This window comes from Ascochyta rabiei, chromosome 2, assembly GCF_004011695.2.
Source record: "Ascochyta rabiei chromosome 2, complete sequence".
Lineage (NCBI taxonomy): Eukaryota > Fungi > Ascomycota > Dothideomycetes > Pleosporales > Didymellaceae > Ascochyta > Ascochyta rabiei.
Genome location: NC_082406.1, coordinates 1586451 through 1612385, shown reverse-complemented (window position 1 = coordinate 1612385; position 25935 = coordinate 1586451). Strand labels below are relative to the sequence as shown.

General features: G+C 52.7%; 9 protein-coding genes across 9 annotated transcripts, besides 3 other annotated features; 5 read left to right on the top strand and 4 right to left on the bottom strand.

The window, feature by feature from the left end:
* Nucleotides 1-426: part of a mobile genetic element that runs on past the window's edge.
* Nucleotides 427-1051: 625 nt separating this feature from the next.
* Nucleotides 1052-1501, top strand: EKO05_0001421 (uncharacterized protein; the record flags this gene model as incomplete). The annotated part of the gene is made up of 1 exon (XM_038937145.2): nt 1052-1501. The coding sequence occupies one exon, from the start codon at nt 1052-1054 to the stop codon at nt 1499-1501; it is 450 nt and encodes a 149-aa protein (XP_038802178.2).
* Nucleotides 1502-2850: 1349 nt separating this feature from the next.
* Nucleotides 2851-4425, bottom strand: EKO05_0001420 (Fe-S cluster-binding ribosome biosynthesis protein; the record flags this gene model as incomplete). Its single annotated transcript, XM_038937430.2, has 2 exons — nt 2851-4208; nt 4260-4425. The coding sequence occupies 2 exons, from the start codon at nt 4423-4425 to the stop codon at nt 2851-2853; spliced, it is 1524 nt and encodes a 507-aa protein (XP_038802176.2).
* A 686-nt stretch (nt 4426-5111) lies between these two features.
* Nucleotides 5112-5147: a tandem repeat.
* Nucleotides 5148-5271: 124 nt separating this feature from the next.
* On the top strand, nt 5272-10873 carry EKO05_0001419 (DNA helicase; the record flags this gene model as incomplete). Its single annotated transcript, XM_038937582.1, has 7 exons — nt 5272-5437; nt 5869-6299; nt 6348-6374; nt 6423-6498; nt 6550-7194; nt 7249-10675; nt 10726-10873. The coding sequence occupies 7 exons, from the start codon at nt 5272-5274 to the stop codon at nt 10871-10873; spliced, it is 4920 nt and encodes a 1639-aa protein (XP_038802175.1).
* Nucleotides 6039-6078: a tandem repeat.
* Nucleotides 10874-11649: 776 nt separating the features above from the next.
* EKO05_0001418 (Endopolyphosphatase) lies at nt 11650-14041 on the top strand (the record flags this gene model as incomplete). Its single annotated transcript, XM_038937379.1, has 3 exons — nt 11650-11821; nt 11885-12425; nt 12478-14041. 3 exons carry the CDS (start codon nt 11650-11652, stop codon nt 14039-14041), a joined length of 2277 nt encoding a protein of 758 aa, XP_038802174.1.
* A 416-nt stretch (nt 14042-14457) lies between these two features.
* EKO05_0001417 (uncharacterized protein) lies at nt 14458-15508 on the top strand (the record flags this gene model as incomplete). The annotated part of the gene is made up of 2 exons (XM_038937348.1): nt 14458-14694; nt 14744-15508. The coding sequence occupies 2 exons, from the start codon at nt 14458-14460 to the stop codon at nt 15506-15508; spliced, it is 1002 nt and encodes a 333-aa protein (XP_038802173.1).
* Nucleotides 15509-19456: 3948 nt separating this feature from the next.
* EKO05_0001416 (Synaptotagmin-like protein 2) lies at nt 19457-20786 on the top strand (the record flags this gene model as incomplete). Its single annotated transcript, XM_038937663.1, has 2 exons — nt 19457-19944; nt 19997-20786. 2 exons carry the CDS (start codon nt 19457-19459, stop codon nt 20784-20786), a joined length of 1278 nt encoding a protein of 425 aa, XP_038802170.1.
* Nucleotides 20787-20955: 169 nt separating this feature from the next.
* On the bottom strand, nt 20956-21957 carry EKO05_0001415 (uncharacterized protein; the record flags this gene model as incomplete). The annotated part of the gene is made up of 2 exons (XM_059635668.1): nt 20956-21772; nt 21830-21957. 2 exons carry the CDS (start codon nt 21955-21957, stop codon nt 20956-20958), a joined length of 945 nt encoding a protein of 314 aa, XP_059491651.1.
* Nucleotides 21958-22379: 422 nt separating this feature from the next.
* EKO05_0001414 (uncharacterized protein) lies at nt 22380-23005 on the bottom strand (the record flags this gene model as incomplete). The annotated part of the gene is made up of 2 exons (XM_038937398.2): nt 22380-22892; nt 22946-23005. The coding sequence occupies 2 exons, from the start codon at nt 23003-23005 to the stop codon at nt 22380-22382; spliced, it is 573 nt and encodes a 190-aa protein (XP_038802169.2).
* A 2070-nt stretch (nt 23006-25075) lies between these two features.
* On the bottom strand, nt 25076-25798 carry EKO05_0001413 (uncharacterized protein; the record flags this gene model as incomplete). Its single annotated transcript, XM_059635667.1, has 1 exon — nt 25076-25798. The coding sequence occupies one exon, from the start codon at nt 25796-25798 to the stop codon at nt 25076-25078; it is 723 nt and encodes a 240-aa protein (XP_059491650.1).
* Nucleotides 25799-25935: the final 137 nt, after the last annotated feature.

Below are 25935 nucleotides of genomic sequence, written 5' to 3'. Positions count from 1 at the left end.
AGTTAGCAGATGGGAGATAGGTCCTACAGCTGCTGCAAAATACTTGGGATGATGGCTGGCTGACGGCTAGGGAAAAGACTGGAGGGGGGGGGGGCTAGAACACGCCGTGGACGGGCCATACGAACCTGTAGCGAGCCTGTACAGGACCTGTAAAGCTTTTTACAGGAGTTTACAGGAGCAGATTACCGGAACAATATAGGGCCGCTACGGGCGGTGTAGGACGTCAGTATAGCTGAGAGTTGACGCTAGAGGGTGCACGGCCAGAAAACGACAACTTTACACGTCTGCTGCGCCCGCTACAGGGCTGATTAATTTGTCTCAAGCAGATAGGCAGGTAGCGGCGAGTTTTATCAGCTATCTGGCACTTATTTCAGGGCTTACAGGGGCTTTGTTGGGGAGATCACTTTAACCTGTTTATATATAAGATATATATAAGATGGAGAGCCGTTTGTCGATGTCCTCGAGCTCTTCGAGTACTTTGACAAATTGTATTTCAGGAATCTGCTGGTGCCGCGTGTCGAGGTGATCTGGTCGCCACGATTGACCTTGTAAGCGTTGCTTCCATGTGTTGCGCTGGGTTGCCATCTGGGACTGTCTCACCGAAACATGTCTGGAGCAGGGTCTCCGGGCCGGCCCACGTGCATCCAGATTCACATGCAAAACATATGCTAACTTTAAATATAGATGTGCTGGCATCTGCGAACTTTCGAAGGATCCTTCAACCAATCACTTCACCCGCATCCGTCTGAAGCTGAGCACTCCTTTGTTGCAGTACCGTCCACGTTCTGATATAATCAACACGCTACTGCACGAAGCTATACATGCCTATTTCTTCATCACCACGTCGTGGAAACATTCGCGGGGTGACGATGGAACGGGACATGGAGCCGGGTTTCAGCTGCTTGCGGACGCGATTAACAATCACGGCAACTATGAGGTTACCATCTACCACACGTTCCACGACGAAGTGGATAGCTACCGAACACATGTCTGGCAGTGCAACGGGCCATGCAAATCGCAGCCACCGTTCTTCGGCCAGGTGAAGCGTAGCATGAACCGACCACCTGGGAAAGGCGATACCTGGTGGTCGCGACATGATGCCGAATGCGGAGGGACTTACACAAAGATCAGTGAGCCCAAGCTTACGAAGAAGCAGTTGCAAAATCTAAGCAGCAAGGAGAGAGCAGGAAGACAGAAGAACAAGCTCGACGATTGGGTCATGACATCGAAGGGAAAGGATGCTAGCACCGAGGGTGAAACCTCTGATAAGCTTGTCGCTCTCGACAAAGGGGATGAAACTCCTTCTAAGGTGGTGGTTGGGGATGTTGTGAAGTCGTCAATATCCAGCGCAGGCCAGAAACGGTCACGAGCGGACGCCAATGGCGAGGAGGGCGACGACGATGTGCTTGTTGTCGAGAAAAAGACGCTCGTGGAGTGTCCTATCTGCGCCATGCAAGTAGCGAATACGCAGATAAACAAGCATTTCGACGTGCTGCATTGAAGATGGCACCGACTGGCTGGTTTAACGGTATGCACGTCATTGCCGTCAACGCCCCACTCCATTCAGGGTCCTGTCGAACCGCAACACATGCGCTGGAGACTCAACGTACTGTCACGATAAAGTTTACTTTGCACATCATCCGTGCATCTGCTAAACCACTTGCTTTGATCTCCCCGCAATATAACTGGGCATCAGCAGTGTTCAATCACATACCGAGAATTACATTATCGTTGTTGTATCATCAGTCTGCATCATTGACCTGACCACCCTCAAACCCACTACTACGAACCCCAAAAATGGCAACTTCATGCCCAGTAGCACCATTACTTTGTCTCCCCATTGAGCTCCGCTACGCAATATACGACCAGCTCTGCCTCTCCTCACCACTCAGCTATCCCTACCCAAGTCCTTCACCAATAACCTCAATCGACACCCGCGGGCCGCCAACAAGCCTCCTCCTAACGAACCGCATGCTATTCGAAGAACTCTCAACCTACTACTTCTCTCGCTGCACCTTCCGCTTCGTCGCCCAATCTTTCACAACCCACTTCTCGCCCATCAGCCCCGGCTCCCTACTCGTCTTGCGCAAAGCAAGGAGAATCGAACTGCTGCTCCTTCCCGGCACGATGAAGGCTAGTGCTACGGACCCTTCTACTGCTTCAATCACGGTCAAGCAAATGTCCGCGCACTGGTTAGAGGAGCATGTACGGTTGCTGAGGGATGAGGCAAAGGAGCTGGAGGTGATGGTTGTGTCGATGAGAAGAGTGAGTTGGAACCATGAGTGGAGTGTGAAGTGCGAGATGGAAGCGTTGTTGAGGCCTTTAGAGGTATTGAGAGAGACAGGAGTAGAATTTAGGGTTGGGGAGGTTTTAGGACCGGGGATGGTGGAAGTGGAGATGAGAGAGGAACTCGGTGGCGTTCTGGAGAGGCTGAATCTGTAATGTTAATTCACAATTGATGTGGCAGTTGGTAAGTTTGAGCACATCATTCGTTTGTCTGGGTATAGTAAGTTATCTGTCTACACCTACTGGACCTGTAAAGCAGAGTTCGCACACACAGGTTCCTCATACTGTCTGGCTTGGTTAGAGACGATGGCGGACACCTAGCTTGACCCGGGCTGCTTGACTATGTTCATACATTTCTTGTTTGATCAAACAGCGCAGGAGGTCGACCGCCACCAACATCGTTTATCCTCTTCGTCTACCTCGTCAGACTCAAGCTCGTCATCCAAGGAGCTCGAGCACGACCTCAGGCCTCGCTTCTTGTTTCCCCTTTTGGTGCCCCCGAACGCCGCATGCCCGTGAGGGCGGCGCTGGAGGTGGGCGTGGCACTTTTGGTCATGAACAACTTCAAGAATCGTCCTCCAAGAAGAAGTAATTTCCGCTCAGTTTTTGTTCTTGATCAAGCTGAGAGTTGTACTTGTTGATACGAGGGCGGTATGAGTTGGGGTCACGACGGAAGGTAACGTCCAGGTTCTTCAAGAAGGAATTGCATCCAGAGAGGAGGGATTCAGGGGCGCGGGCGCGAGCGTTGACGGCGGGCTGACCGTCGAACACAATGACACGGTCGGCAAGGTAGGTGGCCATGACGAAATCGTGCTCGACGACGAAGGCAGTCTTCTTAGCGTGCATAATGAATCGCTTGATGACACGAGCAGCGATGATACGCTGCTCGGAGTCGAGGTAAGCACTGGGCTCGTCGATCAAATAGATGTCGGCGGGAATACCCAAAGCGAGGACAATGGCGACACGCTGCAATTCACCACCCGACAGGTTCTGAACTTCCTGGTCCACGAAGTCGTCCATCTTGAGCGGCTTGTAGACATCAGTCTGGAACTGAGGGCTCAAGAAAGCAGCCTTGATCTTCTTAAAGAACAGCTGGCGGACGGTACCCTGGAACTTGGGCGTGATTGTCTGAGGCTTCATAGAAATACTCATCTTGGGAATCTTGGTTGTGCCATCAGGCTGCAGAGCACCGGCAAGCATCTTACAGAAGGTGGTTTTTCCAGTACCGTTCTCACCCATCATAACGATGATCTCGGAGTCGTTGAACTGTCCAGCTTCAATGTTCAGCTTGAAGTTGCCCTGGGTCCTGGACATTTTCGGGTAGCTGTAGTCGTGGTTGTGATCGATCATGAACTCGTCATCGCCAGCCTCACCAATGCGGAACTGGAGCGATTCCTCGCGGAAACGCAAATTCTCGGTAGGGATGTTACCGTCAAGGAAGATGTTGATGCCTTCACGGACGGATGCTGGGAGCGTGACAACACCATAAACGGCAGGCTTTCCGTAAAGAACGCAGATGAAGTCGGAAAGGTAGTCAAGAACGGACAAATCGTGCTCGACGCAGATAACGTAGTCGTCAGGGCGGAGCAGGCTACGAATCTTGCGAGCAGCAGCAAGACGCTGCTTGACATCCAAGAACGAAGAAGGCTCGTCGAACATGTAGACATCGGCCTTTTGTACACAGACAAGGGCAATAGCGAAACGCTGCAATTCTCCGCCAGAGAGCAGGTTGACCTCGCGGTCGAAGATGTGCCTGAGCTCGAGCTCGTCGATCATGTCGTCCAGATTGTCCATCTGCGCGCGCGCACCGATGAGCTTTCCAACAGCTCTCTCTGGCCCCTTGATGGCCTTGGGGATCTGGTCGACATACTGGGGTTTGACGACAGCCTTCAAGTTGTCTTCGAGGATCTTGGTGAAGTAGTCTGCAGGTCGTCAGTACGATTACAGGCAGTATACCACCTTGGTGTACTCACTCTGCAGCTCAGACCCACGGAAGTACTTCAGGATCTCCTCCCAGTCGGGTGGGTTGTCGAAGCGTCCCAAGTTAGGCTTGAGCTTGCCACTGAGAATCTTCAGTGCAGTACTCTTGCCAATACCGTTTGTTCCGACAAGACCGAGGACCTGTCCGGGACGGGGCATGGGCAGCCTGTGCAGCTTGAAGCTGTTCGCCGAGTATCGATGGGTGACCTGGGTCTCGAGGTTGGTGGGCAAATTGATGATGTTGATGGCGTCGAAGGGACATTTCTTTGGGCAGATACCGCAACCGATGCACAGGCGCTCCGAGATGAAGGCGATCTTGGACTCCGGGGTGACTTCGATGCACAGCTTGCCCGTGCGGACTACGGGACACGACTTCTTGCATTCTTGCCTGCATTTCTGCCGTATGTTAGTGCACGGACGAGAAGCGCGGGGGTCTGACGCTCACCTTCGGCTTGCACTGTCGTCACGAACATGCTCATGTTAGCCATGCCAAATTTTTGTGTGTGGAGGGGCAGCGCGGGGTACCTTGTCCGAGTTGATGATGGCGATACTGTCGTCAGTCAGTCAAAATGGACGTCGTGGTGTGGACGGGCTCGACATACCGGGTGAGCTTGTCCGACATGGTTGCGATGGGGGTGGTTGACGGCGAGCGGACGCGGCGTCAACGAATGTCGAAAAACGGTGTTGGGCGGGGTGGTGAATTTTGGCCTTGGAGTGTGCCAGCGCGAGACGAGGGTTTGGGCAGAGGACGAGTTGTGCGCTGCACGCCAGACAAACACGAGGGACCGAATGCAGACAACAGCAACAACACTGCGACAGGTGCAAGAGCGGAGGAGGCGCAAGAGGAACCGTGAACCTTGAACCGTGAGCCGTGAACCGTGGAGAGATTCGCAGGGCTTTCTTCCTGTGACGTTGCACGACAAACAGTCGCTGGGGCAGTCAGCAAAAGTCCCCTCCGCTCATTGGCCGCTGGGAAGCCACTGGGTGGCTGCCGGTGGATGGTGGATGGCTGCGGCGCTAGCGCGCCTGCTCTTCGGCTGGAGTCGTGCCGTCGTGCCCCAAGCCCAAGCCCTGGAATCCGACTTCGATATCCTCACACACTACCCCATACCTCAATCACACCAAGCGCCCACCCCGGCCACCCAGCCCGAGGGCAGCTTCGTCATGGACTGTGAGTACCTGGCCCTCTGTTGTTTTTGTCTGCGAGCCTAGCACTTGCAAACGCGCCCTTCTTTCGCGCGTCGCCGGCCTCGCCCAAGTCCATCAATCCCATCACGAATCCATGTCGGTGCATGCGCGAACGCGCCCAAGACACCTCGTACGGACGCACACGACGCTTCGATCGCTTCAGCGCGCCCTCTCTCGCCCATTCTACTCGCTCCGCCCTTCCACAGAGCCCCGCCGCTCAGCCGCCTACCATTCATCACTCGGTCATCAGCGATCGACCCATTCCATCAGACCTGCATTGATGAAGCCCTTCCCTCGGTCCCTGGCTGCTTTCTGGTCCATTTGAGTCGCGTATTTCTGCTCTATCCAACGCACCCGCTCTCGCCCGCTGGATCCGTGCGCGTCTCGAGATATCACGCTGACCATCTCTCACAGCTACGTCCATCATGATGCCCACTTCACCGGGCCATGTGGTCTCTCTCCCACTCACAAACGGCCATGGGTCTCCGTACGCGGCCGACACAACAATGACAAACGGTCTGGCGCCCCATAGTGACAGCGATATCTCCAACGCCCACGAAGCTGCCGCATCGGAGCCAGCCTCTGATGCCGATGCACCTGGCGAGGACGACGACGAGGAAGATGTGGAGATGGCGCAAGACTCGGATTCCTCTGATGATGTCGATGCGGAAGGTGAGGCAGACGGCGACTACGACTCTGAATCACCGCCGCCGGAGCAGGCAGAGAGCGACGACGCCCGCAGCTCAGCCTCTCAAGAGTCCAGCAGACCGTCGAAACGGAAGGCAAGCCCAGAAGGAGATGACTACATCACACAGAATCCCGAGCTGTATGGCCTGCGTCGTAGCGTGCGTGACACGACCCTCTGCCATGTTCGTGAGCTAATTGCAACCCAGGGTCGCGCCAGGCCTCATCGTCGAGTCGTAAGCTACCCTTCGAGGAGCCAAGGAGATGATGCTTATAAGTTTTAGGTCGATAGCAGCGATGAAGAGGATGAATCTGGCTCTGATATGCCTCGCAAGCGACAGCGCACAGCCTCGCGCAAAGGTGTGTCTTCCATCAGTTTTCATCCCAAGTAGTACTGATCCATCGTCATAGCGTCTAAGCAACCCACACCCGTCTTTCGATCAGCAGACTCTGAGTCTGACTCTGATGGCTACGTTGGCCCTCGTCGTAGCATGCCCAGCAAGAAGGACCGACGACGGCAACTGCTCGTGGCCCAAGGATCGCTGCCCCCGTCACAAGCGGAGGTCCGCTTCTCCTCGCGGCGCACTGCACAAGCTACCAATTACAACGAAGAAGAGGATGAAGATTCCTTCCTAGAATCTGAAGATGAGAACACACCCGCCTATTGGGCCAATGTGCCTGAAGAGACCGGTCCCATCATCGACAAGGTGCTCGATCATCGCCCACCAGAGGGAACAGAAGTCGACCCCTCGTACGCCGAGAAGAAGGACTTCGAGTACCTTATCAAATGGCAAGACAAAGCACATTATCACTCTACATGGGAAGATTACCGGACAGCAGCCTCATATAAAGGCTTTCGGAAGCTGGATAACTACTTCAAAGGTCCCGTCATGGCTGACATGTACGCTACCTACCGAAGGAAGCAAGAGCCTGAGGAGTACGAGCAGCACATGGTTGCCCGTGAGACTGAGCGTCAAAGCCAGCTTGACTTCCAAGTCGTCGAACGTGTCATTGATTCACAAGATGGTGAAGATGAGACGGAGTATTTCGTCAAGTGTAAGTGGTCCCGTGTTTGCTACCTTTGCTCGAACATAGCTAAACTGGTATTAGGGAAAGGTCTGACATACGAGTTCTGCACATGGGAGCCTGCTTCCCTGGTCAGCCGTCTTTCGCAGATCGAGATCGACCGTTTCCTCGACCGCTCCTCGAATCGTCCCTTGTCCGACTTGAGTGAGTCGAACATAAAGACAAGACGGAAGTTCGTGAAACTCGACGACCAGCCTGATTATATCAAGTTCGGCCGTTTGAGACCTTTCCAGTTGCAAGGCGTGAACTTCCTTGCACACAACTGGTGTAGGGGAACCAATGTCATCCTAGCTGACGAGATGGGTCTCGGCAAGACTGTGCAGACCGTCTCATTCATGAACTGGCTGCGCCATGATCGGGGTCAAGACGGGCCGTTCATCTGCGTCGTGCCTCTTTCGACAATGCCGGCCTGGGCTGATACCTTCAACAACTGGACACCCGACATCAACTATGTCATCTACACAGGCAGAGAAGATGCACGAAGCATCATTCGAGACAAAGAACTTCTCGTCGATGGCAATCCCAGGAAAATCAAATTCAACGTCTTGTTGACGACATACGAATATGTTCTTGCGGATTGGCAGTTTCTGTCGAGTATCAAATGGCAGTTCCTCGCCGTCGATGAGGCGCACAGACTAAAGAATCGCGAGTCTCAATTGTATGAGAAGCTGCGAGGATTCAGCGCTCCAAGTCGACTTCTCATTACGGGCACCCCAATCCAGAACACCCTGGGTGAATTATCTGCGTTGATGGACTTCCTCATGCCAGGCAAGATCACTGTCGATGAAGAAGTCGACCTTGCGTCAGAGGACGCAAGCCACAAGCTCGCCGAGCTTAGCGATGCAATTCAGCCGTACATGATTCGCCGTACGAAAGAGAAAGTCGAGAATGACTTGCCACCTAAGTCTGAAAAAATTCTTCGCGTTGAACTGTCGGACATCCAGCTGGAGTATTACAAGAACATCCTCACTCGGAACTACGAGGCTCTCAACGAGGGCGGTTCTGGCCAGAAGCAGTCCTTGTTAAACATTGTCATGGAGCTGAAGAAAGCCAGTAACCACGCCTTACTCTTCCCAAACGCCGAGGCAAAATTCATAAAAGGCGATGCTACCAAGGACGAGACCTTGAAGGCCCTCATCACTACGAGTGGAAAGATGATGTTGTTAGATCGACTTCTGACCAAGCTCAAGAAGGATGGTCATCGTGTGCTGATCTTCAGCCAGATGGTTCACATGCTGGACATCTTGACAGATTACCTCAAACTCCGAAACTACACATATCAGCGCCTGGATGGAACTGTCCCTGCGAGCGAGAGGAAAATTGCAATAGACCACTTCAACGCTCCTGGAAGTGACGATTACTGCTTTCTCTTGTCAACTCGTGCCGGTGGGCTGGGCATCAACTTGATGACGGCTGACACGGTCGTTCTCTTTGATTCGGATTGGAATCCCCAGGCTGATCTGCAAGCTATGGCTCGAGCTCATCGTATTGGTCAACAGAAGCCTGTGAGTGTCTATCGTCTCGTCTCGAAGGATACGATCGAAGAGGAGATTCTGGAGCGAGCTCGGAACAAGCGTATGCTGGAGTTCATCACCATTCAGCGTGGTGTCACAGATCGCCAGCAAAAAGAGTTGAACGACAAAATGAGTCGTGCTGCTACCGAACCAAACTCTGCAGACGACATCAATAATATCCTGAAGCGCCGTGGCCAGAAGATGTTTGAGCAGTCAGGGAACCAGAAGAAGCTTGAAGAGCTTGACATTGACTCGGTCCTCGAAAACGCCGAAGAACATAAGACTGAGCAGGCTGCAGGTTTGACCTCTGACGGCGGTGCAGAGTTTCTTAAGAACTTTGAGTATACCGATGTCAAGATTGACCTCGAGTGGGACGATATTATTCCCAAGGAAGAGCTGGAGGTTGTGAAAGCCGAGATCCAGCAGCGCAAGGACGAGGAGCAAACCCAAAAACTCCTTGATGAGAGTGCTCCCCGCAAACGTAAGGCAGCCTCCGCGAGTGCACGCGAGCAACGCGCGGCGAAGAAGCGCGCTATGGAGGCTTCCCGAGATGTTGACGTGGACGACGATGAGCCGTCAGAGGATGACAACGTCAAACGTGACCCAAAGCGCCCTCTAAACACAAAAGAGACACGGAACCTGATTCGTGCCTATGAGCGATACGGTTCCCTCGACGAGCGGGCTGAAGAGATGCTCAAGGCCGCGAAACTGAGCGGTCGTGACATGAACGTCGTCAGCAATACCCTCAACCAAGTCATCACCACCAGCCAAGATCTTGTTAAACAAGAGCAAGCAAGGCTTAAGAAGCTGGAGGCCGACGAGAACCGTGCTATCACGAAGAAGGACAAGAAGGCTGTACTATTCGACTTCAATGGCGTGAAGAAGCTGAATGCTGAGACGATCATCGATCGACCCATTGAGATGCGTATCCTTAAAGAGGCAGTTGAGGGCGTGCAAGATTGGCATAATTTCCGCATCGCGGATGCTATCAAGCCAGCAAACTACTCATGCCCTTGGGGTGCTCGCGAGGATGGGATGCTTAGCGTAGGTATTTCCCGTCACGGTTATGGTGCTTGGGTGCAGATTCGGGACGACCCCGAACTAGGATTGACGGACAAGTTCTTCTTGGAGGAACACCGTGTCGACAAGAAGGAGGAGCGGACCAAAGGCGACGAGAAGAATGCGAAGTCCCCTGGTGCTGTGCACTTGGTTCGCCGTGCCAACTATCTCCTTACTGTCCTCAAAGACAAGACGGGTGCCGATCCCAACGCCAAGCGCCTCATGGAAAACCATCATCGCAACAACAAGAAGCATCACTTGAGCGCTGCTCGCCGGACCGACAAGGCATCCAGCGTTTCAGCGAGTCCTGCGCCTGCTGGTCACGCCAGAAAGGTGGTATCGCGCGATCTCAGTCGTCCACTTCAACGCACACACAGCAACAGCGAGAATCGACGGTCTGAGGGTCGACCTGACCACCGACAACACGACAAGCCTAGACATAGTGACCAGTACCGCCCTTCCGAAACGCCCCGCAATCGCGACGATCGAGGCAGTGTTGACAGACGTTCGGAGCACCCTGAACGCACCGATACACCAGAATTCCGGCGAAAGGTCAGTGGTGATTTAGAGCGACAACGGTCTAGAGAAGATCGACCGCGTCCCTCGGAAGAACGACCTCGTGCGCCAAGTCAGGGTCAAAACCCCAACCGTAGTGTCGACTTGACTCCTAAGATGAGCAAGGAGAAGAAGCCTGAAGATTTCGTAGAGCGTAAGATGCGACCAGTGCGCGACAATCTCAGCCGTCTGAAGAAGGCGACGGCAAAGAACTATCCACAGAAAGAGACTATGGTCAAAGTGCTCAAGACCGAGTTGATTGCTATTGGCAACTTCATCCGTGCAGAGACCCGTGAGAACGCCGAGCTGGAGGAGCGTCTGTGGTAAGTGGAATATCATAAACTATAGGCAAGTGGCTAATTTGATATCCTAGGAACTACATGGTTAACAACCACTGGCCACGCACCGGCGTCACGGTTCCCCAGGTCAAGGGAATGTACAGCAAAATGCGAAGCTCTGAAATGAACGGCAAACAGTCCACAACCCCACAACAGAGCAACGGGCAGAAGACAAAATCGTAGTGTTTTTCTTTCTTTCTTTGAAGAGGTGGCCCGCTTCGGCGTTGAACTTGAAGATTACTCTACTTGTACGGCGTTTTTGATATTGTGGCGGTGCACAACCCTGATTCTTGGGCATAGCGTAGGTGTTCGGTTATTGGACTGCTCGAGGCATTTTCTTCGAGCAGCATCTGACTGTTTTATTTGCATCGGCCGCTACTGGCGCGCTCAATACGGTGTTTTACATGGATTCAGAAGGCGGCGCATCACAAGGAACAAAACATTGCGGGGTGTTGCATGAGCATTTACGATATCCGGCAGGGACACGTGCATGATTCTATTACTCCAAGCTGGCGCGACTGTCAGAACAGCGCCAGCGCTCTTTGCACGAGATGCTGCATTTACATCGAAGGTGGTGGTATGGCTGCCTGGAAATAGTTGAAGAGACACGTGCATGACACTGGTCCTTGTTCTGCGTGATTTATGTAATCTTGATTGAAGCAATGACTGTTGTGCTCTCGTGATCAGCACAGCACGTCTAGACCAACATTGCACATGTTCACATCATGGCAGATGGACGGCCTTACTGTGGGGTGGCACGTTGGCTTGTGGTAGCGGTCAGGCGCACTTAGTGCAAAAAGAAGCCGTGAAAATGACGTCCAATGGCAGGGATAGAATGCGGCACGAGCCTCAACTCACCAGCTCATCAGGGTGCTAAGACGTGGTTTCCAACCAATATACAATCTTGCGCGTCCCCAGATGCTCGTGTGTCCACAATAACTAAACCCGCATTCTCCATCATGTTACGGCCTCGCGACGCGTTTGTGTGCAGCCTGCTCGTTTTGGGGGGTGCCTCCATGGTCGCCCCGCCTAGCGCTGCTTCTGCAGACGCGCTGGGCGAGACTGGGTCGAGCGATGCCAGGGCTATGCAGAGCGGGCGAAAGCTCACAGGCCGGTTTTTGCACATCACAGGTGGGTTTGTGGGCTCTTTATTGGGGCGCTGAATACGAGACGAGGACTGACGGCATGTTGTAGATTTCCATCCCGACCCCTTCTACAAGACCTATTCCAGCACCATAGCTGAAGCAGCATGCCACCGCCATAGAGGGCCGGCGGGTGTCTACGGCGCAGAGACATCAGGCTGCGATTCGCCCTTTTCTCTGATCAATGAGACATTTAGATGGATCAACGACAATGTCAAGGACGAGATCGACTTTGTCATCTGGACGGGCGACTCCGCGCGACACGACAATGATGAGAAGCACGTACGTACGCAGAAGCAGATTATAAGCCAAAACGAATTCCTCGTCGACAAATTCGGGGAGGTGTTTGGCGTGCCCGATAAGGACCGCAGAGGGATCAACGACTATGTGATCCCAATCGTGCCAACGTTTGGCAACAACGACATTATGCCACACAACATCTTCCTTTCTGGACCCAATAAGTGGACTATGAAATACCTAGATATCTGGCGCAGCTTTATTCCTGAGGCGCAAAGACATCAGTTCCAGCAAGGTGGTTGGTTCTCAGTCGAGGTCATTCCAGGAAAGCTGGCTGTCATCAGCTTAAACACAATGTGAGGAAAACAAACCCTGGAGACTCAGGCAGAGACCCTAACTAGACGTTAGTTACTTTTTCACTTCCAACTCCGGTGTCGACGGCTGCGCAAACAAGCACGAACCGGGCTACGAGCATATGGACTGGTTGCGCATCCAGCTCAAGATCATGCGCGATCGCGGCATGAAAGCAATACTCATGGGACACGTGCCACCTGCTCGAGTCGACGGCAAGGAGAGCTGGGACGAAACGTGCTGGCAGAAGTACACACTCTGGGTTCAGCAGTATCGGGATGTGATCGTTGGTTCGCTGTACGGACACATGAACATCGATCACTTCATGCTCCAGGACTTCGAACAGATCGAAGACCACACAAAGAAGGGCGATATGGCAGCTCGGGCTCGGGCCAAGACCACTGCTGGCGAGATCAGACTGCTTGAGGATGGTGAGATCACAGTGGCATCTGCGTCAGACTACCTGCTTAGTCTAAGGAAATTCTGGGCTCGGCTTCCGTCGCCTCTCGCAGGTTCAGATCGCAAGTCCCGAGTCAAGTCGGAGTTTTGGGATGATGAGGAGGAGACGAACGAAAGCTCCACATGGGAATGGCTGATGTTCAAGATTTCCGGCTCGCAAGCACGCAGGAAGACCGGGAAGAGCACGAAGAACAAGTACCTCGAAAAGATTGGAGGGAAGTATGCCCAACGTTACAGTGCATCCCTCGTCTCCCCCAGTGTAGTACCGAACTACTTTCCCACGCTCCGCATCGTTGAGTACAACATCACAGGTCTCGAGCATCTGCACATCCATGGCAGCAGCTCTCCTGATGTTCCCGACGATCAACAACCATCTATCAAGCATGAATTTTCAGATGACGAGGGATATAAGAGGGAAATCGAGACTCAAGTTAAACGGAAAGAGAAGCAGAAGGAGAAGGAGAAGGTCGCAAAGCGTTCGAAGAAGTATCGCTTCAAAGTGCCTGAGGGACCTTCCAAGTCTGCACCACCCGGTCCCGCATACTCGCCGCAAGTATTCACTTGGGTTCGCTACACTCAGTACTTTGCGAATCTGACGCGCATAAACAACGATTTCGTCGATCCTCTGCATCACCAACTTGATGTTGACAGCGAATTCAGCTCCACGAATGATCTCGCTCCACGTCAGATATTCGGCCTTCAAGTCAGCAACGGAAAGATCGAGTCCAAGGGCTGGAAAGAAGGCAAACACGGTAAGCACCAGGGGAAGAAGCCACGCCCAGAGCCCCATCCGACAGAGTTCACGTATGAAGTCGAGTACGACACCAAGGAGAAGAGGTTCCCCGACCTCACTGTGAGGCGGTGGGTTGAGTATGCGAGAAAGATCGGTGGTAGCGGCGCGAAGGCAGCAGAGATCATCGATTATGAAGAGGCGGATGAGCTTGAGCAAGACTTAGGAGAGCAACAAGACGAGCTCGAAGCAGAGGGTAAGAAACACAAAAAACACAAGAAAGGAAAGAAGCATCGCAAGGCTTCAAAGGAGTGGTTCACCTTCGTCAGGCGCGCGTTTGTGAGTACTATGGATCCGCGTGAAATTAAGGAAGTGTTTGGGCAAGCAGCACCAGCACTTGAAGAGGTGCAAGAAGACATTATGGAACTGTGAGATCGCGTCAGTGCGAATATTTTTGGAGCCACCTGTAGCGGGCTACTATTGGGTCTTTATGGTTTATCTTCTGCTCTTTAGCGTTGCATGTTCTGGTTTCTGGGCGTACAACGAAGATACGTGCATTGGGAGGCGTTTTGTATAGACATCACACCGTTAGAGACCTTCGTAACAACCTCGTAACAAACCAACAAGCGTGTTTGTACTAGCCTTTCCATCGGCTTCAAAAGTGCCCATCTCGCATTCCGACTCCGACACGTCTCTGTCAGTACCTGCCTGATCCTTTCTAGCGCGACGGGACGCCCAATAGGCGTGAGTCACCGCTGACTACATCTCCGTCAGTCTGTCACTTGCTCCGTTCAACACAACACACTCTGATCAAAGTATCGTGATTGCAAGCGCACACAACAATCATTATGCTCAGCCCGTCAACAATTCAAGTAGGGAATCTCCAACTAGGATGGATAGGCCTCGGATCCATGGGCCTTGCTATGGCCCTCAACATCCAGAAAAATTTACAAGCAAACAGCCAACCTAGCTTGAAATACTGGAATCGTACATTGTCAAAAGGCGATCCACTGAAAAAGATAACTGGTGAACCAAGTCCGTCTGTGGGCGACCTGGCTTCTTCTTGCGGGGTGATCTTTATCTGTGTATGCATATTGCTTAATCAGAAGTAACCCCGATACCAATGCTTGATAGGTTAGCGACGATGGAACTCTCGACAAAGTCATCAATGAGATAGAGAAGCTAGGCAGCAGCCTCAAAGGCAAGATTGTTGTGGATACGACAACTGTTCACCCCTCGACTACAACTTCCATCACCACTCGGCTCAAAGCTCACGGTGCGTCTTACGTTGCCGCTCCAGTCTTTGGATCTACGCCCACTGCGCAAATAGGCCAGCTCCTTGTGGCTGTCGCTGGCGAGGAAACAGCTGTGTCGACCATCTTCCCCTTCCTAAAGGGCGCTATAGCGCGTGAGGTTATCCGTGTTGGCGAAGACCCAGCGCAAGCTCTGCTTTTGAAGACAACGAGCAACATGCTGACTGCAGGCATGATGTACTTGATCTCGGAAGCGCATACGCTCGCTGAGAAGTCTGGACTTCCGTCCTCGGTCCTGGAGTCACTTATCGAGCAGAACCTTGGCAGTTATGCGCACGGTGTGTCGAAACGACTCACTTCTGGCGTCTACGTACCGGCTGAGGGTCAGGCGCCACAGAGTGGCCTAGAGCTGGGGATCAAGGACGTACAGCATGGTGTTGATCTTGCGAGGAGCAATGGCATGAAGTTGGATGTTGCGGAAAGCTATGTGGAAGCTGCGAAGGAGGCGAAGGAGTGGAACAAGAAGAGTGACAGAGTCCTGGATAGCAGTAGTGTGTTTGGTGTGGTGAGGCAGAGGGCGGGTTTGGAGTTTGAGAATGAAGTGGTGAAGGAGAGAGACTCCAAGACGGGTGGGGCAGGCACTTGATAAGCGAACATCACGAACTGTTAGTGAGAGCTCAAGAACGATATTTTACTCGTATCCAACGCTATATCAACCAATAATATAAAGTCGTGGGTGAGAGAATCGTCACTGCCTTCCATGGTTGCGCGCTCTAGCGCCAATTGCACGCTAGTGAGAGTTGTACTTCTGCATCGTAAACTTGCTTCTTCTGTTTCCCGTCTTCCACGTCATTAGTATTTGGCCTCTACAAAAAGCTCTCACAGTCAACATGGAGCCTGAACTCGATATTTCTCCCGTAGCCGCAATGGGGTTCCCTACCACCGACGGCTCTATCGGTAATGTCTCTATCGACAACACCCCTGACAGCGCTTCTAAGAATAGCGGTACTATTAACAGAATATTCCGCACCTGCCACTTCACCAGACTGTCCTGTGAGCTTCGTAACATGATCTATAACGAGCTCTGGCGTTCCCATCCAATCATCAGCGCCAAATTTAAAGGTATTCACATGCAGTTTTGCTTACACGACGCTGGAAGCCAACTTGAGCTACCCACGGACCAGTTGGAAGGCCTTCCAATGTGGCTGCAGACTTGTAAGACGTTTCTGCACGAGGGGCTAGAGCAGCTGTGACTCAAGGCTTCCTGGACAGTGGGACCCTACCGCCAACCAGACACCTGGGGCAAAGAGGATGGCAGCTTAGTTTGTGACCAGGGGGACGAGGAGCGAAGCGATACCCTGCTGCTAAACCCAGCCGCGACGGGTAGACTTACGATCTTGATGAACAGAATTGAATACGTGTGCGATGCAACAGTTAATTAATACTTTTGCGAGGACAACCAAGAACACATTCGATCGATCCTTAACTGCAAAGAGATTCTCAACGAAGTGCATACGCTTTGTGTGAAGTGTTTCCTTCCCTGGGCTTTCTACGTCTTCGACCCCTACTAGGCACAAGTCGAGAGAGGCTTCAACACGGATATCTTCGAAGGCCTGTCGTCTCATGTCACCAAATTTGAGCTTGAGATTACCCCTACAGATAAACACATCGTGTCGGGACCTGAATGGTGCTGGGAGACGCTGCAAGTCACATTTGGCAAAGAAATCGAACGTTTCGCAAAGGCCTTCATGAAAGAAGACGGTGCTAGGAACGTGGACGTTACGATGAGCGACGAGTACAGGCCTAAACGTTGGCTTTTCACATCCACCAGCGCAACCAGAGCAAACTAGTTCCTTCTAAATCCATCAAAGAGAGTTTTGTCGTTGGTTTGGAATGTGGGAGCTTGGTGCAGTAGAAGCTTCTCCTGTTATTGACGATCCGCAAGAAGACGCCACGGTTTGCAGAGTGGAGAGGGTCGGGACCAGTCTGTATCTAACCTGCAAAGTTAGTGGCGGCGATTCTCTAAAAGCTTCAACGCTACAATTTAGATACGAGTATCGCACTTAGGAGCCATGGGTTACTGTTTATGAAATGTCTTTCACCTTATCTTCTTTTGGCCGGCCCCGGCTGGGGGGGAGACCCACATAGTGACTCCCTATCTCAATATTCTCCCACACTGCTCATTTTCTTGTTCTCCTGCTTATCCCTCTGCTCGTTTAATTACTGACATGCTTCTCGAACCTCTATGACCCACGCTGAGTGTACAATACTTTTTGGTTTAACCACTACTTTCAAGATGGTTCATTCTACCTAGGTAGACATAATATCGACGATATGTTCCGCAGTTGGAGCCAAGAGCCCATTTTGGTCAGATTCCATCTGCACTGCCTTTTACTGCGGCAAACCAAGCAAACCGCGATTTAATATCACCCACATAGAATAATTCAATATCAGCTTATCGGAAAGACATAAGAGTCTGTACAGAGGAAACATTCTGCGTGTGAGCGTATCAACCATCTGAATATTATGCCAAGGCCACCCCACGCATTTACCACGGATTTCCCTCGGTAGAGAGCTACCCCAGCACGCGGAAACGAGGATGGTGAGCTGCAGGATTTTTTTAATAGTCAAAGCTGATCTGTACCATAGTACAACAGCCCTTCTTACCTGCACCCCTTCCTTCTCCTTCCACCTAGTGGTTGGTGGACCCGCAGGGGTTTGCTACGACACAAAAACCACCACAACCACTGCAGATGCACATCTCCTACACTAGCGCTCAGTTCCAGGATGAAAAACACAGATTCAGCCTTCTTTACACTCGTATGCTACTTCTTCTTGTTGCCTCGGGAGCTGCGCATTCATATCCTCCGCAAGTTGTGGTCTTTCACGCCGCTCATTAGAGCTCAGTTCAACTTTATGCCGATTGAACTATACCTCCGTGGTAGCGTGCGACATAGCAACGCAGGACCTTCCATAGGTCTTCCACTGTGGCTTTTGACCTGCAAGAGCTTTTTCATAGAAGGCATGCAAGAATTCGACCTGCTCTACGAATCAACCATCGGTCCACACCATGCTCGTTTGAGTGCGCACCCCCACACCGCACGAATCAACCCAGCAGCAAGAGGTACTATGACGATATGGGTAGGCGGTCTATCCACATATGGTCCTCGTAGGGCCTGTTTTACTTTCAGTGATACCGACATCTACGCCATCGAACATATTCTCGATCACACCGTGGTCGACATGAGCGGAGGTCGCTTCACAGTGCATCGATCACACCTGAACACCTTGCGCATCAAAGCTGCGTTCACCAACGTCTGTGTGTACTGCCAGTACTGGAGCCGACTCATGAAAGAGGCGGAAGAATGGAGGCTTGATTTGAGTCCTTTGCTTGGGTTTCGTTTCGATCTGGATGTTTTCGAGTTTGAGATTACGGGTGTGGACACCATGGCTGGGGAAGATGGGTTTTGGCATCTTATGAATTGCTGGGATCAGGTAGAACATGCTTTTGAGAGGGAGGTTAGATCTATTGGAGAGCAATGTACGGGGGATGGGAATGGCAACTACTCAATGACTGTATCAGCGACTTCACCGAAAGATGTGATATTCCGGTTCACAAAGTCGAGGATATTATGACGTAGAGTAAATTGAGTTGTTCGTACGCAAGCCGACAGAGAAACACGAGATGTAAGTTGGTAATCACCGAGTGCGGTGTTCTCTTCGAAAACTAGATTCAAGACCGTTTGTGTCTTTAACGTACGATCCGAGCTGATGAAGACCACTTCTAGCTCGATGTCAGCTGCGAGTTCTTGCCAATCGAGGTAAGAGTCGGCGAGGTTGCAAAAAGAGAAGGCACTGTAAGGCGCCCTGAGTGCTACTCGGATGTCTGAAGTAAATTTTCTTCTCAGGCGGAGGCCAGAAGAGCTGCGTGCCAGGTTCACAAGGTCATTCGGACTTTACCATCTGCCCAACGACCACACGTTTGGGCTCAACTATCTCTTTAGTGACAGCGCAGAACAAACAAAGAAGAAGCATGCGGCACTACGTTGAAAAGTCTCCGCATTTGAAGTGCCTGGGTTGGCGAATAAGAATGCATCGACTTGTACTGGACGAAGGGAAACAGCCGAGTTGAAAAGGCTGGACGAAGATGCAGACAAGACAGGAAGGGGTTTAGATAAGAGGACTCAGTAAGGAAGCCATGAATAATGAGTGACGGTATAGCAAGTGTGTGTACTGCCGAATCTTTAATTATTCTCTTTGCTTTCAGAAAGAACGTAGCGATGAATTAACGAGACGCGGTCTTGTTACAGGAGCTGTCATCGCCTGTGAGAGCTTGTTGGCGTCTTAGGAGCGCTTTCTGGCATCGCGTAATATTGTACTTGTCGTCCAAGCAGAGGATGTTGGAATACTATTGGACGGTCAGTCAGCTTCATGTGGTTGATGTTACCCGAGTGGGCAGAAGCACTGACTGTAGACGAGCTTGGCATTGAGTGGTTGTGTCATGGTCGGCGTTTCGTCGCAACTGTCACCGATAGCCGTGGAACTTCCTAGAGCTTCGCGTGTCCGCTATTCACCATTCGCCTCAACTTCAACGATGGCGTCGCGTAATCGATTGGCAGCCTCTACGGCTTCCGGCTTACTGAGGAGCTCGAGGCCACTGGCCACAAGAACAGTACCGCTCGCAGCTATCCTGAATGCGCCAGCCACGCGCAGCTTCACGCAGCTCAACTCGCGTTCCGCCCCATCGTCCAACCCCACCAGCATCTTCAACTTGGGCCAGCTCAACTCACAGGCTGGACCTCCTTCATACTTTGGGTCACACAAGCGCTTGCCTACAAACACCGTCGTACGATTTGTACCGCAGCAGACAGCATGGATCGTCGAGCGCATGGGAAAGTTCAATCGAATACTGGAGCCTGGCCTAGCCGTCTTGATCCCTTTTATCGACCGGATAGCCTATGTCAGGAGTCTCAAAGAAAACGCGATCGAGATTCCTAGTCAGAGTGCTATCACGGCTGACAATGTCACATTGGAGCTCGACGGCGTGCTCTATACCAGGGTTTTCGATGCTTACAAGGCAAGGTAAGCATGGCGGAGAGCGTACGTGATAGACGCGCTTGCTGACACATTACAGCTACGGTGTCGAGGATGCCGAGTATGCCATCTCCCAGCTTGCGCAGACTACAATGCGCTCTGAGATTGGTCAGCTCTCGCTCGACCACGTCCTGAAGGAGCGTGCGAACCTGAACGCCAACATCACCGCTGCAATCAACGAGGCCGCCCAGGACTGGGGTGTCACCTGCCTGCGTTACGAGATCCGTGATATCCACGCTCCTGAGCCTGTCGTCGAAGCCATGCACCGCCAAGTTACCGCCGAACGATCCAAGCGCGCCGAGATTCTAGAGTCTGAAGGTCAGAGGCAGTCGGCTATCAACATTGCCGAAGGAAAGAAGCAGTCGGTCATCCTCGCCTCTGAGGCGCTGAGGGCCGAGCAGATCAACATGGCAAGCGGAGAGTCTGAAGCCATCATGCTGAAGGCACACGCTACTGCCAAGGGCATCGATGCAGTCGCACAGGCTATCGAGCAGGGGCAGGGCGCAGCACAGAATGCCATCTCTCTGTCCGTTGCCGAGAAGTATGTCGATGCCTTCGGCAACCTGGCTAAGGAGGGCACAAGCGTTATCATTCCCGGCAATGTTGGCGACATTGGTGGCATGATCGCGAGTGCGATGGCAGTTTACGGCAAGGTGAACGAGTCGGCAAAGAGCACGGCATCGAAGCTGGTGACGGGTGGCTCGCAGGACTCTTCAGAATCTGCCAGGAAGATCAAGGAGCTCGAAAGCCGTCTAAATGAGGCCGAGAACGGTGCTACAAGCGTTCAGGACGAGATCCACAAGGTCATGGATCAGAGGCTGAGGAAGTAGACAGACTCGAAGAGGTGCAGAAGGCAAAGAGCTGGATACGACACGATGTACATTATACCATGCTGTACCATTAGCAAAAGTCAGCACGCGAGCTGAGCGTTTAGTTCAATTTGGACATGCCCTCCAAAGCGAACAGTTTCAACTCGATACTGTGTCTAAACTCAATCATCTACTTTGTCAGCCTTGCAACGACGTCAGCAAGGAGCTTCGCAACCTGTGCTCCATCCTCCCAAATCCAATCATGCCCACCTTTCAAGTCCCTGACCTCCAGCACACGACTGTTCTCGCCGACCTCCGCCTCTCCGTCGCCCTCTTCCATGACGATACTCCACCCCTCGCGGTCAAGGGCAACACACATGACATCTCGCTGCTGCCGCTCAATCAGCTCATCCTGATAGCTATGCGCCAGCACCATCAGCTTTCCATTCTTCCACTGCCGAGTGCCATAGTTTCCAGCGATGGGCGAGACACGGCGATACGCCTCCCTATCCTCACCAAACGCGCCTGCAACGAACTCATAGTAGATTCGAGAGATGTCGTCTGGACAGGCTGGTGGATCGTGATTGCGCAGCAGCAGCGGGACGTTGTAGATGCCGCACAGCAGCACCAGCCCCTCGGGTCCAGCACCCACGCCTGCCTTGTCCTCGTCCCGCAAGCCGATGCCAGACACGAGCTGCAGCAGCAGCGTGGCCCCGCAGCTGTGACCTGCGCCCACCCACCTCTTCACCGCGTACTCTTTCCTCAGAAACGCAAGGGCAGAGGCCACGTCGCGCACATGCTCTGGATGCGTCGCGTTGCGCACTGCGTCCGAGGGTGAGCTGGGCGATGTGGGGTGTGAAGGATAGGGCGAAAGGCGGTAGTTGAGTGATGCTACGCCAGCAATGTTTTGAATCGTGGATGTGTGCGAGGCGACGAGGTGGGAGAGGGTGGGTTCAAAGCAGCGCGAGTCCTGGGTTGGGTCGCGCCAGGCGCCGCCGTGGATATAGCTGTGCTGTGTGAGTGTTCGGTGTTGTGGAACTGGGAAGCCCATGTCGGAGGCTTACACGATCCATGTTGTTGACTTGGGGTCAGATTGCTCGAGAGGGCGGGGAAGCCATATGTCGAGTGTTTGAAGCGGGTTCTTGGACTCCGCGTAAGGGATGGAAGGGATTCTTTTAGGGTATTGTGTCATGTTGCGGGGTGAGTGATGTTTGGGGATGGATGTCTGGCGGGGTGTTCATGCACGACTAGACAGTTGCATAGCGGAGAGAAACACGAGTCATTGGACGATTCATTGTTTTCATTCAGTCTCTCGACAATGCTACATGTTGCATCGTTTCGAATCCTTCACCAACGCTCCAACATGACAATGATGAGCGATTACGATTACTTCCAATCCAAACTCAAATTCCTAGACAATGGTGCTAACCGGCGCCGATTGCCATGCAATATGCAAACCCAAGGTATCTTAAGGACAGTCGGGCGTCAATTGACGACCCTTTTCGAAGTAACAACCAAAGAACTCCTCGCCACGCGACGAGCGCGGCGCGAGTGCACGATGCAATGTGCCATGTTTCTCACGTGCGAGATCAAAAGCTTGATGCTGCGACACGCTTACAAGAAAGCAGCAACGAAGGCACCGAAACCGACCATGGAGCCAGCAGCAACCTTGAGGTTGGCCGCGGCACCGGCAGAACTTTGGGCACCAGTGCCAGAGGCAGTCGAGGAGCCAGTAGGGGAGCCAGTGGGACGGCCGGTACCAGAGCCCGACGCGCCCGAGCCAGTGGGGTTGGCGCTGTTGGAGGCAGCGGCCGAGCCAGAGGTGGGCTGGTTCAGGACGATGGTGGTGGAGTTGTTGGCGCTGACAACGAGAGTGCGAGTGGAGTTACCATTGCCGGCAACAGGGATGGTGTAGATGCCAGGGGCAACAGCGGGGATGGAGGCAGGGATGCCAACACTGGTGTCAGCAGCAGGCTGCGAGGTGACAACAGTGGGCTGGGTAGGGATGACAGTGTCAACGGGCGGCTGGCTGGGGATGGACGTGGCAGCAGCGGGCTGGCCAGTCACGACACCCAGCGAGTTGGTCTGCTGGAGGAATGTGGTCTGGGGGAAGGGGTCGACCGAGGACTGAGCGATTATTAGTGCTGTGGATTGATCTGCCACGAAGGAGATGAACCTACAGACTGGGACTGGGCGAAAGCCGCAGCGGCGAAAGCAGTGACAGCGAAGGCGGTACGCATTTTGATGTTGTGGCGATTGTGGTGGTTTAGAAATTAACGATTGATGTCGAATGAACGATAGGTATAGACGGCAAAGGTCTCAAGTACTGTAGTGATAGTAGACCGCTGGATGAGAGAGCAGTTTGTCCTTCGGCGGGACGCGTCTCCCTTTTATCACTTTCTCTCTTTTCCCCCAGCCCAGCTCGGAACAACAAACCCCTGGCAACGCCACGGACAGCCATCCAACCGCGCTAACTCCAGATGCGGTCAACGTCCCTGCTAGCGGCCCACCCGCCGAGAATAGCTGCCCACCCAGACGTCCGGTGCGTGCGTATCCCTTCCATTCGTGGGCCAGACGTGTGTTCACGCGAATTTTCTGTTGAATTGCATTCGTGTTGACCAAGATCGGACGTGAGCTGACGCGCTGGTGAAGACGAAGCGTCTCGTCGCGCAGGCTGCCTGCCCTCGGATGAGACCCCGAGCCCGCACAGATGGCTGGTGGTTGCTCGCCACCTCAGTTTCAGGCCCAGCAACCATTCAGCCTCTCGGTGGTTCCACGCGCAGCAGACACTGCAGGCATGTTTCTATGGAGACACGGAGACGTGAGCACTTCTTTTGATGTCATGATCGTCCACCCATCGTCTTTCTCGGGCTTGCCCTTCTCGTCTCCAGCCCCCGCGAGCGACTCATCACCCGCGGTGCAATTTCTCTTCCCCAGGCCAATTTCCCGCACAATCGATACTAACGGGCGTCTGTTTCCTGTCGAGCGCAACTGTTTCGCACCTGTCAGGACGCCCGCCAGACTCTGACGCGGCCAATACATCTCGCAGCCGGCTAGCTAAAAATAAGTGTTTGCCTGGTCATGTCTCGAAGGTTCGTGAAGGTGTGCTGTGTTAATGCAGGTGGGTCCACCGTTCACGTCGTGGCGTGGTGGATTCTAGAGCGGGAAACGCTACCGGAAACGCTACCGGAAACGAGATGGTGACGGGCCGTGTGATTGGGAGATCGTAATTGTCCTCCAGGACTCCTTGCTCAATAACAGAACGTTCAATATGAGGCTGGGAAGACCTTTACAATGGTTGCTAAGCACAGCGTACCTTGCGGTCAATCCCCCTATTAGAGAGTAAAGTCCACGAAGCATAGCCTTTGGTGGAAGGCGAACGACGTCTTCTCTGTTTTTCCATTTTGCAGGCTGCGCTCACGTTTACATCTTTTGGCTTTTCATGTTGTCAAACCAGAAGACTTCTAAATTTCGATGAGGCACGTAAAGCAACCTGCAGAAAAGGACGCCACCAAAACACATGATACTGCATCGATATGCTTTTGTCAAAAGTAAACCACATGAAGGCCGACGCTCAAATTGTGCTATTTAAAAATCTCAAATCTTTGCAAGACTCTTTCAGTCTGTCACGTTCGCCAGCATAGATGCTTACGGTTTGAAATCCCCTTGCAATCAGTGAACGCAGCTGGTAACTTGCTACATCCTGTCCACCGTCGACTCTGGTATATCCCCGTATTTGCTCAATCGGAGCAAATAGGATCCCAAGGGCAAGCCTACTTTTCTTGGAGCGGTATTTACGGTGTACTTGGCCGTGTGGACTTGTTTTAGGCTACCAGAAACAAGGGGATTGGTGCCTGCGACTTTGCATCTTTGTGTTGAAGATCACAAGAGGCTACTGAGCACGGACCTGTCAGTTCCTAGGCGGTTGCTATTGCTCGTAGGCGTCTGAGTAGCAGCGTTGTCTGCAGGCCTTGGAGCTCGCTTGCTGTCGCCAAGGCCAGGCATATTCGAAAAGGTGTAGAATGGAGAAATTGAGAGAGAAAGTCGTGATGGAAGATCGGGGTGTTGTACTACAGGGACGCAGTAGAAAGGTTCATCTGAGGTTCAAGGTGAAAGAAAATACACATAAGTTAAGGTGAATTTTACAAAAAGAATCTGGCACTCATCCTCGAAAATAAGGTAAAAGTACACCTTGGAACCACGAGGAATTCAGTAAAGACTTTTTCTTGTAGCTGCCCCTTAGGACTGTTGTTTGCTGTCAGCATCTGACCGGTTTTCCGTACTGCTCAGGACAACATACCATGCGACGCTCAGGTGGCCTGCCCAATACCACCAGCATCGGCGACTCCGGCCACATATTCCATACCGGCATCTGCCCCCGGAGCTTTGATCGCGCCCAAGTGTAGACCATCAGTTGCCAGCTCCTGATCATCCCCCACCTTATTCTCGTCATGTTTGCCCTGCGCATCAAAGCACCCCTTCACCTGCGGAACCTCTGAACACGATAGACTGTTGCAACGCTCAGCACATCCTGTGTGCGCCATGTCCACCCAAACAGTGAGTGCCTCAAGACCGGTCCAACCTCGAGCCATGGGTATGTTGCTTGCCGGTTTCCATCCAAGGTTGCATTGGCAGTAGTTTCCTACGCATCGCGCATGCGGTCCACAGTAGTCTTTGTTCAACACTCCACCAATCTGGCACTTGCTGATAGGACAGACGATGTTGCCTGGAGTGACGCCCGTGTTGTCGTTATTTCCGTTGTTGTCGTCGTCGTCATCGAAGGGATAAAACTGCTGTCCAGTGAGGGCGTTCATCTCTCCGTTGTCAGTGTTAGGGAGCTTCCACCATGGTATTGGTTTTTTCGGTTTCTGTGCATTGGAGGCAGCTGTGGAAAGCGTTGCGCTGAGCTCGGTCGACGACAAGTCTTGTATTATGCGTTTGAGTTGTGGCTTCTCGGCGTTACGCCCCTCAAGGCGGATATGCAAGGCATGTGATAGCTGTAGAAAAGTGAACAGGGCGAATGAGAATTTCATGATAGTAAGGTAGTAGTCGTAGTAAAGGCCAGAGCTGTACAAAAGAAGAGAAACTGACTGTCATGTCAGTAATGCGGTGGGGCAGAAAGGTCTTGAAGGAATGATGTTGGACGTAACGTGTGGAATGGAGCTTGTGA